Source organism: Monodelphis domestica, chromosome 2, assembly GCF_027887165.1.
Source record: "Monodelphis domestica isolate mMonDom1 chromosome 2, mMonDom1.pri, whole genome shotgun sequence".
NCBI lineage: Eukaryota > Metazoa > Chordata > Mammalia > Didelphimorphia > Didelphidae > Monodelphis > Monodelphis domestica.
In genome coordinates, this window is record NC_077228.1 from 466,596,625 (window position 1) to 466,614,655 (window position 18,031).

Below are 18,031 nucleotides of genomic sequence, written 5' to 3' on the forward strand. Positions count from 1 at the left end.
TTCATTTCTTTATAAAATAGCAGATATTTGGATGGATACAAGTAAAAAGTCTTTAAAAAATGTGTCCATTAAAAGAAAATTGTCAGACAAACTGTTTACTTTACCAGTTTTTTTAATTTTAGACATCCAGCTACAGTTCCTTGTCTCATTAATTGGTGATAAATGGAGACAAGGAAATCTGCAAATTCTAGGAATTCTCCCTAGTCCCACTGATTATCATGTATTTTGGGGATATTGCTTTGTTTTACATGGTTTTTTATTGTGTGATAAGTAGGACCATTTAAATTTGGATTATTTTATTAATGAGAAGAAACTAATAAGGAACTTTAAAAATTTACTCTGTAAGCTCCAATAAGGCAGTACATGGTACTTAACAAATGGTTTTAAAAATTGAGTCAGGGCATAAGTGGATATCTATTTTGTTAGCATATTTAAACATTTTAATTATGAAATAAATTGCAAACCATTGTTTTCAGGGGCTTATTAATACTGTACTCAGCTAGTTATTGACTTCACAACTATATTATTTGACTTTTCATAGTTAATCAAGAAGAGTGAAATACTAACATAGGAAAATTTCAGTTTGCATAGTTAATTAATTTTAATTGTTTATATAGCTTCACAAATAATTTTTGGGTAATAGATTTTGTTTTACTATAACTATAACAGCATTACAGTATATAAAAGCACTAAAAACCAATTCTGTTTGTTTCTTCACCTTATTTCAAACTGCATTTGATAGTGCCTCATTATTTTGTTTTGTTTTGTGGATGAAATAAATAATATTTGGAAGAGATAAATCTAATTTCCTCTCAGTTCAGTTGTGAATTTTTCTGGATTAAAGGAAAAATGTAATTTCTCAAAGTCTTATTGTATATTGTCTCAATTAGGATCAACCATTATATGAAGTAATACAAGAAGCTATGCAACGTCACCTACAGGGTATACAATTCCGAGAAAGGAATGCTGGCCCACAGATAGATAGAAACATGAAGGATGAAGGTATAACTGAAATGACATGCTTTGTTATCTGGAAATTACAACTTATAGAGTTTTTGATTAGCTGTTTTGGAAGCTCATTTTGCAGTTACATTTAATTTTTTTTTTCATTTCTGAGAGAGAAATTCTTTGAATACTTAATTATAAGAATTAAGTCCCACAGTAGATCCAGTTGCATAGTCTAACACCGTAATGCCAGATTTTCTGATACCAAGATACAGAGTCCTTTGTATTTTTAATTCTATCTTGCAAAATCATCAAATGTTTTATAAATACCTGCGTGTTAGCATTCTTTTACAATTAGGGGAAGAGGAACTTATGGTAGAAGTGATTTGGCTAGGGTTACAAATTACTAGCAAAATGTTTCTGTTAGTTAAGAATGTCTTGTTTGCTCTTAAATGTTCCATAAAGGTTAGTGAATACTCAAATAATCAAATAGAATCTCCATAGTTATAAATTGCACATGCCAGTTGAATTGCATATTTTTGTAATCTTGACTAGGTCAGGAATTTCTTAAACTTATAGAAATAATTATTTAAAGAGAAACTTCTGACAATTCTTGGAGAATTCTAAAAGGTGTTATTTCCTTTTGTAGGATTTAATATAACTGCAGGAGTAGATGATCAAACAGGTTTTGTTTTTGGAGGAAATCGCTTTAATTGTGGTACATGGATGGATAAAATGGGGGAAAGTGACAAAGCTCGAAACAGAGGAATTCCAGCCACCCCAAGGTATAGTTTGTTTTATAATGCTTATGTAATTGACTTTTGAAAAAGTAAATATTTTAACAGTGAATAGTTTTTGCCTCCAAGGAGAACATGTATTAGAGTATTATTTACCACCAACTTTCTGACATAAATAATTGCCTACAAAAGACTTTTTAGGACTTGAAAAATGTTAATAAATTTGAGTATTCATGGAAAATATATCTGCCAAGTTATTGTGAGGTGCTATTCATAAAAAGTTCTTCTCTTTATTAAAGAAAATTGTTGACCTCAAATAATTCTACCATACTTTTCCATGAATGTAAGCTTTAGAGTTGTACAACTTAAAAGAACCCCTATAAGATTACGTTATTATATCAGCTCAGAAAAGTTACATACTTTACTAAAAAATTCTGGTTATGGAATCACTGCAATCTCTCAAGAACTGTCATTCCAGTTTTATTTATTTATATAATATATAACATATATTATATATATATATATATATTATTTATACTTAATCATCACATTTTCCCTTGTGTTCATTTGAAATCTCTTAACCATTAGCCCATTTGGAGGTAGCTAGGTGGTGCTGTGGTCAGAGAACTGTGTCTGGGAGTATGAAAACCATAGTTCAAATCCAGTTTCAGACACTAGCTATATGACTCATAGTAAAAGACTTAACATCCATACCTCAGTTTCTTCATCTGTAAATGGGGATAATAATAATAGCCTCTACCTCTCAGAGTGAGGATCAGATGAGTTATTTGAAAATGTTTTGAAAAAAAGTTATTTGAATGCAGTGCCTGGAATATCATAGGCACATAATAAATACTGATTTCTTTCCTTCCTTTCTTCCTTCCATTCTCATTCCCTTCATGAAATCCCTTCTTTCCTTGGGAAAATGATAGTTTTAAATCTTACTAGTTAACAGGACTCTTAAATAGTCTGTCTTATATTCATTTTAACACAAATACTTGTCAAACTAGAACTAGTTCTATTTTGAATACTCCAGAATTTTTATGTCCATCTCAAACCAATAAACCATCATCTTATTCAAAATATTACATTTTAATTTTTAATAAATCCCTTCAAAGAAGGCATGTCATTAAATATAACAATTTTTTTAAAACTTTGAGCACTCTGTTTTTTTGTACACGTCAAATGTACCTACATGGTATTTTTAAAAATTACTTCATTCTCCCTCTATAACTTGTCCTTCCCATATGCAATATTTGTTTTTTAATACCCTTTTTGTGTGCATGTGTGTATAAAAATATGTATACATGTACATGTATGCATAAGTATATATACAGTGTAAGAATTTAAAATTTAGGTTTTATGCTAAATATGAGAATTCTAAAATAATATTGGGGTCGCTGAATTTAAAATATTACGGCTTACGTCAATTTTAGCAGCTTTATTTGCAAAGAGGTGGAAATAGTGAAAGTGGAAAAATGTAGATAAAGAGAAGGATTCTAATAAACCTACCAGCCTTTCTCCTGAGAAACCAGGCTCAGCCCCAGGAGGACTTCCCCAAGACTCTGTCTCCTCAGGAATTTTGGCAGTGCTTCATCTAGGATTCTACCAATGCAGCTTCCTTCAAAGTCAAGGCAGGAATCTCTGGAACCAATCTCTCCAAAAGCAAGGAAAGGAAGGCCAGCTACTCACCCAGCAAACCAACACAGGATTCAGGGAAAGAATCTCCTCCTTCAGTCCAGCTTACTGACACAAAATGTCCAAAGATGAACTCCAAAGAAGTTCAAAGGAGAAGTCCCTTGGACAGGAAGTTCAGGACTTTTTTTTTTTTTTAAACCCTTACCTTCCATCTTGGAATCAATAATGTGTTGTCACCCACTCTAGCAAGTGAATTGTGAACTCTTATACTTAGTGACTGGTAAGGTATTGAGTAGGGGTACTTAAGTTTTTGATTGATTAACTTAGAAGTTGCTGACTGATGGACAACGAGAGTTTTATTCACTCTTCACAAAAAATATACATCCATCTTCTCTTTTGTACTATTTTGCCTAACCCCTATCTCTTTTGCCATTATCTAGTTCCCAAGTCTACTTCATACAGTGTTTCTTCTTTTCTTCAAGAGGTTGAAGAGAGGCAAAAGAATAATAATTGGAAAGGATTTCTCATGTGATAGTGATTCATGTGGATAAAAATGAAGATTTGATGTTCATTTAAAGATAGTTGATATAAATAATTAGGAAATAAAAAATTAGGAAACACTTGAGAGACAGCACATTAGTTGTGGAAAGCAGATGGGACTTGGGAGTAATAAGAGCTAAATTTAAATCCTGCCTCTGGGTCATACTTGAAGTTAGGAAGACCCAAGTTAAAATCTTGCCTTAGACAGTTGTGTGATGCTGAGCAAGTAATTTACCTGTTCTCAGTTTCAGTTTCCTGATCAATCAAATGGAAATAATAATCACATCAATCTCATGGGGTTGTTGTGAAGAATAAATGACAGTCTGTATAAAGCCGTTGCAAATTTTACAATGCTTCTATAAATGCTATGATTGTTGTCATCTTCATCATTGTTATTATTATCTCTACCATTCTCTAACTGTGGAATTTTGAGCAAGTCACTTGAGAGCTAGGTCTTTTTTCCTTCATTTGTACAGTGAGGATTATAGTATTGCTGCCTGCCTTACAGTGTTGTGTAAAGATCAAAAGAGATAATAGATGTAAAATATTTTATAAATATAAAGTAACATGTACCAGGTATATCTTAAGTAATCAAAACATTTCTGTTAGGTACCCACTCATATCTTGAATTTTGCTTTTATAATTTTGATTTATATATTAAAAATTTTGCATTTAATTTTAGAGATGGTTCTGCTGTGGAAATTGTTGGCCTAAGCAAATCAGCTGTTCATTGGTTGCTGGAGTTATCAAAAAGGAATTTGTTCCCTTATCATGCAATTACAATAAAAAGAAATGGTAAGCCACTTGTATCAAATCAGTATATAAAGACACGAAGATTATATTAGTAACTTCTTATTAACATAGGAAGTTTTTAAAGCATTCTTTAGAATTATAATTACATAAACCCCCACTGGTACTAGGATCAGACTCCTTTAATATAAGAACAGCACTTTTCACATATATACAATATAAATGAAAGCCTAACCAAGATAGTGAAGGAACTAGAAGAAGTACAGCCAAATTCCCCAACAACCACTCCACAAAATCTTGGAAATGAACAAAACTAATTAAAATTATCTTAACATCAGAATGCATAAAGAGAGAACTCTACAGACAAGGAGGTAAAGGACTGGGGGGGGGGTGGCACTTGGAACTTCATTTTCAACTGAACACATATATGGAAGTAAGAGCAATTATATTGTTGGTGAAGCTATTCTGGAAAGCAATTCAGAACTGCCCAAAAAGCTATTAAACTGTAAATACCCTTTGACCCACTGAAATACTACCAGGTCAAAGAAAGAGGGAAAGGACCCATAAGTACAAAATTATTTTCTTTTTGTGGGGCCAAAGGATTGGAAACTGAGGGGATGTCCATCATTTGAGGAATGGCTGAACAAGTTATGGCATATGAATGTGATAGAAGACCATTGCATAATAAGGAATGATTATAAGGATTATTTCAAAGAAACCAGTGAAGACTTATATGAACTGATGCAGAGTGAAGTGAGCAGAACCTATTAGAACAATTTATGGAATTACTAACAATATTATAAAGAATTTTGAAAAACTTAAGATCTCTGATATAATATACAAATGTGATTCCAAAGGACTCATAATGAACCATGCTATCCACCTCTAGATCAAGAGGTGATGAATTTTATTGTACAAATTGATACTTTTTTTGGAAATGGGGGAAAAATATATGAATGTGGGATATTATTATTTTCCTGTTATTTGGGTAGTAACAGTTTGATCATTGTTAATAATGCTTTGAAATTATACAATGTCTTTGAACTGAGACAAGTAAAGCATATTATTACCATGTCATAAAAGGTCAATATTGTCCAATAAGTTTTTTCTTGTGCCTGTAAGTCGGTTAACAGGCTAGTTACAAAGTATACTCTTTACTCAGGACTCATGCCTCGTTCATTAGATTTTACTAGTATGTAAATTTGTATATGGGATGTTTTCAGTGTTCTAATATATTTTTCCATATTGCAGGAAAAGATGTAAAAATCTCATATGAGGAGTGGAACCAAAAAATACAAGACCACTTTGAAAAGTTGTTCCACGTTTCAGAAGACCCATCAGATCCTAATGAAAAGCACCCTGATCTAGTTCACAAACGTGGAATATACAAAGACAGTTTTGGAGCTTCAAGTCCTTGGTGTGACTACCAACTTAGGCCAAATTTCACTATAGCAATGGTTGTAGTAAGTGTTTTCTAATTTAGTAAGTAATTTGAAAACCAGCATTGAAAAAATATTCCTAAAATACTATATTCAAATTTACATGTGTAAAATATTTGCTCTTAGTTCCTTAATTGAGGACCTTCCTCTCAGACTCAACTCATTCTCCATCCATTAGAGCAAGAGCCCTAGGCTGTTCTCTGATAAGTCAAGAGAATGGTGTCATCTGGCAGCTTCCTAATGTTGTTGTATCTCTTTGTTTCTTAGAAGTGGTAATATCTTTAAAGAGTATTTTAATGGTTAAATCAAATATAGAGTCACCTGATCGTCTTCACCACTATGACAGAACTAAGAAATGTATAGTTCTGAAAGTATCAGTGTGATTTGTCATTGTTTTCCCAACTTCTGAAGCCCAAGGTAGTACTTTTAGACTTTTGTTTATACTTTAGGCTCTGGCCCTTGCTTTATTTTTAAGAACCCACATCAATGAGAAGCAAATTGTCTTTCACTATATTTAATATAGATTTTGGGAAGCCCATGCTAGAGTTAAGAAGACGTAGGTTCAAATACCTTCTTTGATATTTGTTTATACCTTTTTTTTGTCTTCTCAGTGCTCAGCATTAGAACAAATTATAAATGATAATAAATACTAACTGACTTGCTACTTCAAGATATAATACTGTAGGCTAGTAGAAAGCACAGTGACTGTGGAATCGGGACTAGATTTAAACCCCCATTTCTCTGATACTTAGAACCTGTTCTAGGGCACACCAATTAACATCCACCATCTCATCCATAAATGGAAAGTTGGGCTAACCCCAGAAAGCCCTTTAATTCCATATGTGTGTTCCTCTAAGCTTCTCTGAGACTCAATTTCCACATTTTTAAATTGGGGATAATACCTTGTAATAATACCTCCCTTACCAGGATTATTGTAAAACTTAAATGAGAATGCATGTAAAGGACTTTTTAAATGTTGTGGTTGTTATTATTGTTACTTTGGAAAACTTTTAATGATCAGGATGAGAATCAAAGTATTTAAACTGTAGTCTTAAGAAATAACAATTCTTATTTTTAAATATATATCAGGCCCCTGAGCTCTTTACTCCAAAGAAAGCATGGAAAGCTTTGGAAATAGCAGAGAAAAAGTTACTTGGCACCTTAGGAATGAAAACTTTGGACCCTGAGTAAGTTGAAAGATAAATTTGGCACTGCTAGATTTTTTGTGTTTGGGTGGGGGGAGGAGGGAGGATGTCATCTAAAAACTATAATTCCTTTTATTTGAGGGTGGGAAAAGCACTTGACTTGGAAATCAAGTGACCTCAGATCAAGTAATCTTCCAAGTTACCCGTGTCCTTGTCCTACAGACCAATTTCCTTAATTAACATAGATGCAAAAATCTTAAATAAAATATTATCAAGGAGACTACAGCAAGTCATCACAAGGATTAATCACTATGATCATGTAGGATTGATACCAGGAAAGCAAGGCTGGTTTAACATTAGGAAAATCATTCACATAATTGACCATATTAATAACCAATAACAGAAATCACATGATTATCTCAATAGATAGAAAAATCTTTTGACAAAATACAATACTTATTCCTATTCAAAACACTAAAAAATATAGTAACAAAAAGGCCTTTTCTCAAAATAATAAACAGTATTTATTTAAAAATATCAGCAAGTATCATCTGCAATGGGGATAAGTTAGAGGCCTTCCCAATAAGAACAGGAGTGAAGCAAGGGTGTCCATTATCACCAATATTGTATTAGAAATGCTAGTGGTAGCAATTAGAGAAGAAAAAGAAATTGAAGGGATCAAAGTAGGTAATGAGGAAACTAAACTATCACTCTGCAGATGATATGATGTTATACTTAGAATCCTAGAAAATCAACTAGTAGGAAAAAAATAATAATTTTAGCAAATTTATAGGATACAAAATGAAACCATATAAATCATCAGCATTTCTATATGTTTCCAAGTTACCCCTGTTGTCCTAGGAGTCCTGGAAGCTCAGGTGTTCAAAGCCCTTCTACCTTTGTGGAGTTCTTATACCTTACACTCCCCATCTACTCTGGGATCCAGCAGCACTGGCTGTCCCCCATGCCTAGAATAGTCTTCATCTATATCACCTAGCAACTTTGGCTTCTTTCAAGGCCCAAATCAAATCCTGTTTTCTACAGGGGGCCTTTCTCAATTCCTCCTCATTCTGGTGCCTTTCCTCTGTTGATTATTTCCTATATTTGTCATGTATGTGTACATATTATATGTATACATATGTAGTTTTTTTTTTCTCCCCAATTAGATGGTGAACTCCTTGAAAGCTGGTTCTATCTTTTCCCTTTCTTTATGTTCCCATTATTTAGCGTAGTACCTGGCATGGAGTAAGTGTTTAATAAATGTAAATTAACTGACTAATCTCTGAGCCACTGAGTTTTCTCACCTCTAAAGTAGGGGTAAAAATTCTTATATTATTTACTGCATAGTGTTACAAAGATAGAGATACATGTTATGATTTTCTACCTAAACCCATTACTATAAGAAGTGAACAGGGAAATTTGAATCACTGTAAACAAAAATAAGTTAAGCATATTTTTGCTTACAATAAGCACATATGTGTTTTTCCATTATGGTACAGTAATATTTTATCTTGGAAAAGTTTTCAATATCCTGCCAACAAATTAAGTGTGAGTAGCATATATATTACATATCAGGACTTCTTTAACCCTCTACCCCACTGTCTGACTAAATCTTGGATCTAAACCAAGTTCAGAACTGGCCTTTTGAAGAGTACGTGCATATGGATGTATGTTCATTTGTGTATAAATGACTGTTCCTCTAAATGCATTCCAAATCCAAATAAAAGTGTGGGGTTGGTTTTGTTTGTTTTTGTTCATTCATTATTGCTATTGTTTTTGTTCCCTTCACTAACATTAAGAGTTAAGCATTTACTTTTTAATAAGCCTTTTCATTAGTCATTCTTTACTCTCACATCTTTCACCAACTTTCTTATTTGCTCTTTTAAATTCATAGCAATCAGGCAGCTAGGTGACTCAGTGGACAAAGTGTCAGGCCTGGAGATGGGGGTCCTGGATTCAAATAGGCTTCAGATACTTTTTAGCTCTTTGACATTGGGGAAGTCACTTAGCCTCAATTGCCTAGCCCTAACTGCTCTTCTGCCTTAGAACCAATACCTAATATTAATTCTGACAGAAGGTAAGGGTTTACAATTAATTAATAGCAGTCTAATAGTGATGTCTTTTGGGATCACAAGATATTCTACCTCGCAGAGACCTGATTTAGCCACTGAGGAAGAGGTTTTTCACAAAAATACTTTTATCTCCACCAAAGAATGTGTTGCTATATTTTTCTAGCATAGATAGAATTTTACAGGGCATAAGATGCTTTTTTGCCTAAATAATATCATCTGTCAGGCTAGAGCTTCTTCCCAACTCTCTACTTTCCTGAATATCAATTCTAAAGATATTCATTTTTAGGATCAGATTTGTGTTGGCATTGGAAAATAGTTTATTAATATGTGTGTGTACTTTAAAAAATAAGCTCATGTACAGAGGGAAACCAGTGGCATTTCAGGATTGTAGAGGAGCCATTGACAAAGAAGTGGCTGAATCTCTGAGGAAAAGGCGATCCTTTTCTTTGCCTAAGTCAACTCCTAAGTATCTACCAGTGATATTTTTTTGTCCTCATCTCATTAGTCTATCTCTATTTATTGGCCCCTTCCCTGATGTGAACAAATATACACAAGTGTTCTCCACCCTTTATTTTTTTTTAAAAAGGCTTTTTAGTAACCCTATGATCTAACTTCCAATACCACTATTCTAATTAAATTATTCTCTCAACAGTTACCAATCATCTATCTTAAAGTTTAATTCCTTTGTTCAGGCCTCATCCTCCTTGGTTTCTCTATAGCTTTTTTAAAGTTCTTAACCACTACTTTCTCCAGGTATTTTATTCTCCCTTGCTTCCATGAAACTGCTCTCTCCTGGTTTTCTTGCCTGACCGCTACTTCTCAGTCAGTTTTGCTGTCTAGATCTGCATCTATGTCCTGTCCTCTTAGCATGTATTTTATCATATCAATTCTACCTTCATAGCATCCTTTTTGCTTGTCCCCTCCCTACTCACATAGCCAAACTTTCCAGTTTAGACTCTCATTATTTCTTGCCTAGACTTTAATATTAGTCTCCCTACCTTAGTCTCTCCCATCTTCCACGAGTTCATCTTTCACACTGCTGCCAAAATGATTTTCCTAAAGTGAAGATCTGTATCTTCATTTATTTTATAAATACATATTTGTGTACATGTGGTTTCCCTTGGTAGAATATAAGTTCCTTGTACCTTTTGATTTTCATCTTTATATCCTGGCCCTTGTACAGTACCTGACAGATAGTATGTTCTTAAATAATTGCTTATTGATGGATTAAGGAGCTCCAGGGGTCTCCATGCCTATATGAATAAATTCATCCTGTTTGACATTTAAAACTCATCACAATTTGGCTACTAATTTTTCTAGGTTTATTGCATATTTGTCTCCACACATTCTGCATTTTAATCAACTGATATATTTGTTGTTCCATATATATATATATATATATATAAACATTGCTGGTCTGGAATTGTCCTTCTCTTCACCTCTCCCTAGAATCTCTAGCTTCTTTAAAGTTTCAGTTCAAGTAGCACCTACAAAGTTCCCTTCACTATAAATGTTCCCCACCTGACTTGCTCTCCCCTCTGCAATTACTTTATGTTTCTATTATATTTGTTTTATGTTTACTTAGCTGTGTACAAGTTTCTCTTGTACACCCCCCATTTATGTGTTACATCTTAGAGCAAAAATAGTTTTCATTGTTGTTTCTGTATTCCAAGTTTTCCTGGCACATAGGCACTTAAATGATTATTGGATGAATGACTATTGATGCTGATAATATAGTATATCAGAAAATATTCTTTGACTCAGAATTCACTAAGTTAATTACTTAAAGTTTGATTTGAACTCTGGCAGTTAGTAAATATTTTCTAATGTGCTTTTATGATATTTTATTTTCTAAACTAAATGTGTTTTGTCATTTTGCAGTGACATGGTTTACTGTGGAGTATATGATAATTCCTTAGATAATGAAAACTACAATCTTGCTAGAGGTTTTAATTATCACCAAGGACCTGTAAGAATATTATTTCTCTTTTCTGAGTTTTCCATTAAATTAAAATTTTATTTCTCACAAATGATACTAATTATTAACACTTTTTTTAATATTTAGGAATGGCTATGGCCGATTGGATACTTTCTTCGTGCAAAATTATATTTTTCTAAGTTAATGGGCCAAGAAACTTACTCACAGACAGTGTTTTTGGTTAAAAATATTCTTTCTCGTCATTATGTACATCTGGAGAGGTAGGTTGTGATGTTTAAATTTGTAGGTGTTTAATTAAACATTTTAGATATCAGTAAAATGTATTCTAAAAGTAATTCTTTTCATGCTGGAATTTCCTAGGAAGGAATTGGGCACATAGCATTACTACTACAAAAGGTTTTTAATTTAATTTTAATTGATGCTAGATAAAGTTCTTTTTTAGCCCAGCCATATTAGATTGGTAAATAATTGAATATTAAAGTAGCTAAGGACTATATATTATGAGGTTTGCATAGGCAGAGTAGAATAGTTATTATAATATCAAAAAAACTAGTCTGATTTTTATAGAATTGTGATATTTTGAATACTTCATTACCAGATTGGATATATTAAGTTCCATCTTACTGTATGTTCATTTAGATTCCTTTTATCTTCCATATAAGTTTATATATGAATGTATATGCATATTTTTTTGTGAACAAGTCTCCCATAGCTGGTGCTTCCTGCTGGCCCCCCTGCCCCATCTCATCTCTAGGGGGAACACAATACGGACGCCAAACTTTGTGTGAACACCCAATTGACTTAGTCCACTGGAGCTCAGAACACTAGAGTTCAAGCAGTCCACCAGCCTTGGCCTCTCTTGGTAGCAAAGATTATAGGCATGCACCAATATACCTATGTTTTCTTTCTTCATGAAACAAATCCTTACAAACTTTTATTTTTCCTCAAATATAAAGGAGAGAGAAAAATAAGTTTCACTGCAAACTAGTATTCTGACAGAATTGTTAGTCAAAATGTGGAATTCCTTAGCATTCCTTAATGTACTTAAGTAAAAACTAAGTGCCTAACAGGGACACACACCAATTTAGTTGAATAGAAATTAGATCTATGAGAAGATACAGATATAGATACATATGTGTACATGTCACAGACCATACTCTTCACTGACAGTGTAATGGGGAAGCATCACATACACAAATAACTATGGCAAGGGTGATTGTAGTAAATGCAAAGGAGAATTCTGTGAGAAATGTGAAGACAAAATTCCATCCAGGTTACAAATGTGAAAAAGTAGTCAAATGAGACTTCATGAAGGAGGTATCCCCTGATTTAAGCCCTAAAAGACTCATCAGACAGAAATGAAGAAATATGAATCCTAAGGATGAACATCAGTGTTAGCAAAGCACTTTTTGGAGTGAGATGAGGCTGGAAAGATAGTTGCAACCAGATTGTGGAGGAGTTTGAACACCAAGATCTGGAATTTGTATGTCTATATTTTTTCAGCAGAATATGGGGAGCCACTAAAAGCTTTTAAGTAGGAATATGATATGATTACAAAAATGCATTAAAAAGATAGATGGCCAAATGAAAAATGGACTAGAGAAAAAGTAGACTAACATTTCAAAGACCATTTAGAATGCTGTTAATAGCCCAGGCAAGAGGAAGAAGTGATCAAGGTCTAAACTAGAGCGTTTGCAATGGAAATATAAATGAAAGGACAGATTAAAGATAAATTGTGAAAGTAGTCTCTGAATTGGACTTAGTAACTGATAGTAAATGAGAATTATTAAAAAAAAAAGCTCTGAATGTCTAGCAGAGGTTAACTGGTGAAAGTTTACTAATAATAGCTCTATGTCTAGTTTAGGTGTACAACTGACAGCAGAATGGAGAAATTAGGAGGAGGGGAGGATCAGGTTTTGAGGGAAGTCCACTTAAATAATTTTTTCTTTCTTTCAGATCCCCTTGGAAGGGCCTTCCTGAGCTGACAAATGAGAATGGACAGTACTGTCCTTTCAGCTGTGAAACACAAGCTTGGTCAATTGCTGCTATTCTTGAGGTTCTTTTTGACTTGTAGTTGATTTTTGGCAGTTTCATAAAGTATATACTCATTATGTAACTACCCATAGTTTGCACACTCTCAGTTTATTTAATAATAACAGCACATCCCACTAGTATTGTAGTGCCTATTTAAGTAAAGTTTGTAATTCAGTTCAATTTAACCAGTACTTATTAAGCACATGATGCACCTATCATGTGCAAAGCACTGTGCTAATGTTCAATGAAAGCATTAGTTTTGTAAATGTAGATGAGTTGATTTACATTAGAAGGGGGAAATCATTATTACCTATAAAGTATTTATTTTTACTTTAAATTTAGAAAGTACTTTTCAACTTATGGAAATATTAGATGTATAGAAAAATAATCATGGTCTCATTTCATTTGTGCACATACTAAACTTTTTAAAAATAGACAATTGTACTTAAAAGAAATCGAAAAAGCATTTTTTTCAGGGGTATGTTCTTGTTTAGTAATGCATTCCATAGGCTGTGGGCTTATCATTGTCCTCTCCATCTGCATTTTATTTTCAATTAATATTAAATAATTCCATTTCAAACATTTAAATGCCTGCTATGGCACTATGCTAGGCATTGAGCTTTTTTCACTGAAAAAAATGCTATTGCACATTTGATGCAGCTCTATTAAAAACCTTTTTTCCCTTTCTTAATGATCTATGCAGTATCTGGGATAAAATTTGCAGCTATTAAACTTACTTCCTAAGATAATCTTTAAAATTTTCCTTCATCTGTAGGCAAGGTAAATTCCTTTATATTGCATTCTAAGTAATATTGCATGGTCCAATAAAGGAAAATAAAAGTCAAATAATGGAGAAAATGAAGGACTCTTAATTGGCCATATGTTTAGTGTAAATGGTTGAGTACCAGTTAAATATAAAAGTAGTGACCAAAATAAAAAATACTTTTAAATGGTCTCTTATAGAACATGATACTTTTTCTTGGCATCTAAACTCAGGATATAGAAATAATCAATGGTTTTAGTTTAGAGTCCTAATTTTGAGGAAATTGTAACTCTTAAAACTTTAGCCTCCTGTTAAAAGAAGAAATCCATTTTAAGAGTATAAGCTTTTGCATAAAGTAGATTCCTAACTTCATGAAATTTATCAGTTTACATATTATGTAAAAAATTCTGTTGGTCAGTTTTACAGGGTACTTTTTTCCATTAAATATATTTCAATATTGACTAGTTTTAGCCTTGTGAACAGTTTTAAAAGGAAAAAAGTTCATAGTCTTGAAAAAAAGTATTTGTAAACACGTTTTGCACATAATTTATTTTAATGTTTTAATCTGTAAAATTATGTAGGAAGTATGGAAGAAAATTGTTTTACTTTACCGATTTTATACTCTTTTCCACTAAAAGTATGAATTGTGAATCATGCCATTAATATCCTAAAATGGAAAACTTTTCTTAGATCGATTTTTAATTTTAAACATTAATATGAAAGAATAATCTTAAAGAAATCTCATGTTTTTGTTAGGCATACAAATAAGGAATATCAAAAGTTAATTATTTCCACAAATAATATGCATAATTTTTAAATGTCAAAAGTGATGAATAATGAGTTAGCTAGAATTGTACTTTTAGTGGCGTTGGCTTCAGAGACAAATATAATTGTTACATGCATGCACATTTAAGGAGAAATAGAAGCTATACTTTGTAATGGCTGGGAAGATTATTAGTTTGAGAAATAGTAACAGGAAAAATATTGCACTTATACTTTGTGACAAACTTCACCACAAAATAATTTTCTGCAATCAAATTACTAAATGATTTATGACCTAATTGTCATTTGTAATGTTTTCCTGGTATTAATCATAGTTGGTTAACATATTGTCCCCATTAACCAAAGAGTAACCATTGTCATATTAGGACTAATGAAATATTAGTAAAGCGACATTTCACTTATCCAGGATTTCTTAGGAACCTAAACTGAAATAAAGGGAGGAAAAAAGTCAGTAGCCACAAAGGCTCATGTATATCATTCATAGAAAAACCCTTAAGCTACTCAGCACACAGAGAACTTAGTCTTTACACATGACTCTAAAAAGCTTGTTTATCTGGTTTCTCAGTTTGGCAGAGTTTAAAATTTAATGTGTTTCAGGAAACATTTATTGCAGTCCCTGCCTTCATAAAGCTTACAGCTTATAAAGGTAAATTAGAAAAGTCCAAGGAGGGTAACAGTGAGTCAAAAAAAGTGGGGAAAAAAAAGTTTGGATAACTCAAAAAACAAAGTTGGTTAAAGCAAGCAGCTTTACAATAATACCATTATATTAAATAAGAAAAGGTTTAACATATTTTGAAGAAATGTTCATTTAAAGTGGTTAAAATGAAAACTTTGTCACTTTTAAAAGTAAAAGCTTTGGTTTTCTGGAAAATTCACAATACCTCATTTCCCAATGACAACTGTATGAAGTGTTACTTTAGACTATTTTAAGAAGCTATAATAATTCTGTGCCTTTGTCATGTATCATCCTAATGATGCTACTCTTTAAATTAATAGAAGGGACTTTGCCATGTTACAATATTATAAACATTTTAATATGCATTTATCTTTTTAATAGCATCAGAAACTGTTGAACAAAGAAAAATCATTAACTGTATGTCATAATATAAAAGTGATTATTAGAAGTATGCTGTATGTTTTCACTAATTACTATACTGTATTTGGAAAAACTGTCCTTTCAGTTGTCTGTGTGTGTGTAATAAATAAAACCCTCCCCAAAGAATTGCGTTGTTTTCATGTTATAGATGTAGAACTGAAGAAGACCTTCAATTTCATCTGGTCTAGCCATCTTGTTTTACAAAAGAAGAAATTAAGATTCCAAGAACTTTCGTAACTTGCCTACTAGAATGCCTAGTGTTAGAGGTGGGAGCTTCCCTACCTCTGGAGTTTGCCTTACTTACTCTAAGGCCAGAATTCTAGCCACTGCACCTAGCTGCCCCACAAAAAGGCACCTTCAACAGCAAATTAACTTGGATCTTTTCTAAACCAACTACCATTTAATGGCATTCTTTATTAGCCAGGTATTCAAGAACAAAGGACACTTACTCCCTACTTCCATTAGCTACATCAAGCTAAAGATTCTGAGAAACTTTAAATTTCTAAAAAGAAACTTATGTTTAATTCTGTTAATAGTCATTTTTAGAAATGACTGATAAATTGTAACACACACACACACACACACACACACACACACACACACACACACACACACACACACACACACCACTTAAGAAAACTCACAATGTGCCCAACTCGATATACAAACTTGTAGATGTGATTTTGGGACCAAAGGTCCCCAGGAGAAAAGAAAGAAGAGGGGAAAGGTATGGAATATTAAATATGCTTTCAGATAAGGCCACACCACACACACACACACAAGATTAAAAAAAAAAACCGCTCAGATACAATACGGATAACCCAAGTACAGTGAAGTTACAAGTTTCATGGAACGGTCCAAGGCTGGGAGTACTTTAAAAGATTGGCGGGCTCAGTGCCACCCCTTCCATTACTGGCAGCAATTCTGAGAAATTCTGGGCGTCGCCCATTCGCCCTCGGAAGCGCCCTCTCTACTTCGGGGTACATAGCAAGGGAACTTGCCTCTGGGTGCAACAGTCAGACCTCTCTTGGCAGAGGTCCTATCCATCAGTCAATCTAAATCTGGAGGTGGCAGTCTTAGGTGCAGGGAGTTACGCAGGCGAAAGTTGACCCCAAGTGACTTTCAACGGCCCGTCTCTCCTCCAGAAGCAGTTCTGGCCACTCCCCGCCCCAGTATCTCCCGCCCACTTAGGCAGCGGAAGCCTCTTAAGCCCCTGTCTCCCCTTCTCCATCCATCTTCAGCAGCTCGCTTCCCGGGGCTACGAGAGGCAAACAGCTCGGCCCTCGAGCCGGCTTGCAGCCGCTGTTTGCTTGTTTCTTATCTGCAGGCTTCTCCCCATGCCACCCCACCCGCAGGTGAGCGCAAGGAGTCTTTCTTAGAATGGGCAGAGGACTAGACTGGCACTACCTCCTCATCTCTATCTCTCCCCGTTCTCCCGGGCTCCTACTTTACTCTTCTAGTGGGCTGGAAGTCTCTTTTCCCCGTTCCGAAGGTGTCCTCTCCCCAGGATACCTGACCACCTCTGGACTTGTAAGTGCATGTCTAGAACCCACTTGGCAATCCCCACTCTTCCGCGCTTCACAGATTTTTTTCTGTTTGCTCTTCACCTAGTGATTCCAATCTGCGCCAGAGGCTCTAAAGTCACCCTGATGAAAGAAGGAAGCAAGGACTTGGTGCCTTAATTTAAACTATTCCTTTTGGAGTTCTGTCTGCTGGTCTTTATTAGACCGGAAAACTTCTCAGTGCCACATCCCGCTCCTTCCGTGGGACATGTTTCTGTTCTGGTGACCGCTGTCTGCCTTTCTCAGGAATCCAGGGGCTTCTTGTTCTCCAGTTACTTTTGCAGCCCTGGCGCCCCTATATATACCCTCCCTCCCCCCCCCCCCCCATTTGCCAGAAGTGTTGCTTATCGCTGTTACAACTTAACGTCTGAAATAATGGCCATCACAATTTTTCCAGAGTTTAGAAACTATAGTTGTACCATGGGGAATTCTCGTTGGGGTAACTACAGTTTTGAAATCATGATCTACAATATGAATTCCCAGCAAAGAGGTCAATAACTTTACCTTTCCTGTTCCAAGGCAGGTCATCAGATAGTTGTGGCTCTCGAAGTCGATAATGCAAAACTCGAAATTAGTTTGGCAACTAAA

At 34.1% G+C, this 18,031-nt stretch overlaps 2 protein-coding genes across 7 annotated transcripts in view; both read left to right on the forward strand.

Annotated features, from left to right (window-relative positions):
* AGL (amylo-alpha-1, 6-glucosidase, 4-alpha-glucanotransferase) overlaps nucleotides 1-16,007 on the forward strand; it is a 72,404-nt gene extending 56,397 nt beyond the window's left edge. For all 5 annotated transcript variants that reach the window (XM_007485019.3, XM_056819122.1, XM_056819120.1 and 2 more), the window contains exons 27-34: nucleotides 891-1,002; nucleotides 1,595-1,730; nucleotides 4,543-4,655; nucleotides 5,862-6,073; nucleotides 7,139-7,236; nucleotides 11,148-11,235; nucleotides 11,332-11,465; nucleotides 13,162-16,007. In XM_007485019.3, the coding sequence (XP_007485081.1) occupies nucleotides 891-1,002; nucleotides 1,595-1,730; nucleotides 4,543-4,655; nucleotides 5,862-6,073; nucleotides 7,139-7,236; nucleotides 11,148-11,235; nucleotides 11,332-11,465; nucleotides 13,162-13,279 (1,011 nt within the window). In that variant the 3' untranslated portion in view covers nucleotides 13,280-16,007. The remainder of the gene's footprint in view (nucleotides 1-890; nucleotides 1,003-1,594; nucleotides 1,731-4,542; nucleotides 4,656-5,861; nucleotides 6,074-7,138; nucleotides 7,237-11,147; nucleotides 11,236-11,331; nucleotides 11,466-13,161) is intronic.
* Nucleotides 16,008-16,145: 138 nt separating this feature from the next.
* Nucleotides 16,146-18,031, forward strand: part of LOC103099412 (putative ferric-chelate reductase 1) — an 85,402-nt gene continuing 83,516 nt past the window's right edge. For both annotated transcript variants that reach the window (XM_056819124.1, XM_056819123.1), the window contains exon 1: nucleotides 16,146-17,236. Coding sequence is in view for 1 of the 2 variants with exons in the window: in XM_056819123.1 (XP_056675101.1) it covers nucleotides 17,219-17,236 (18 nt within the window). In the remaining variant the exon portion in view is untranslated. The remainder of the gene's footprint in view (nucleotides 17,237-18,031) is intronic.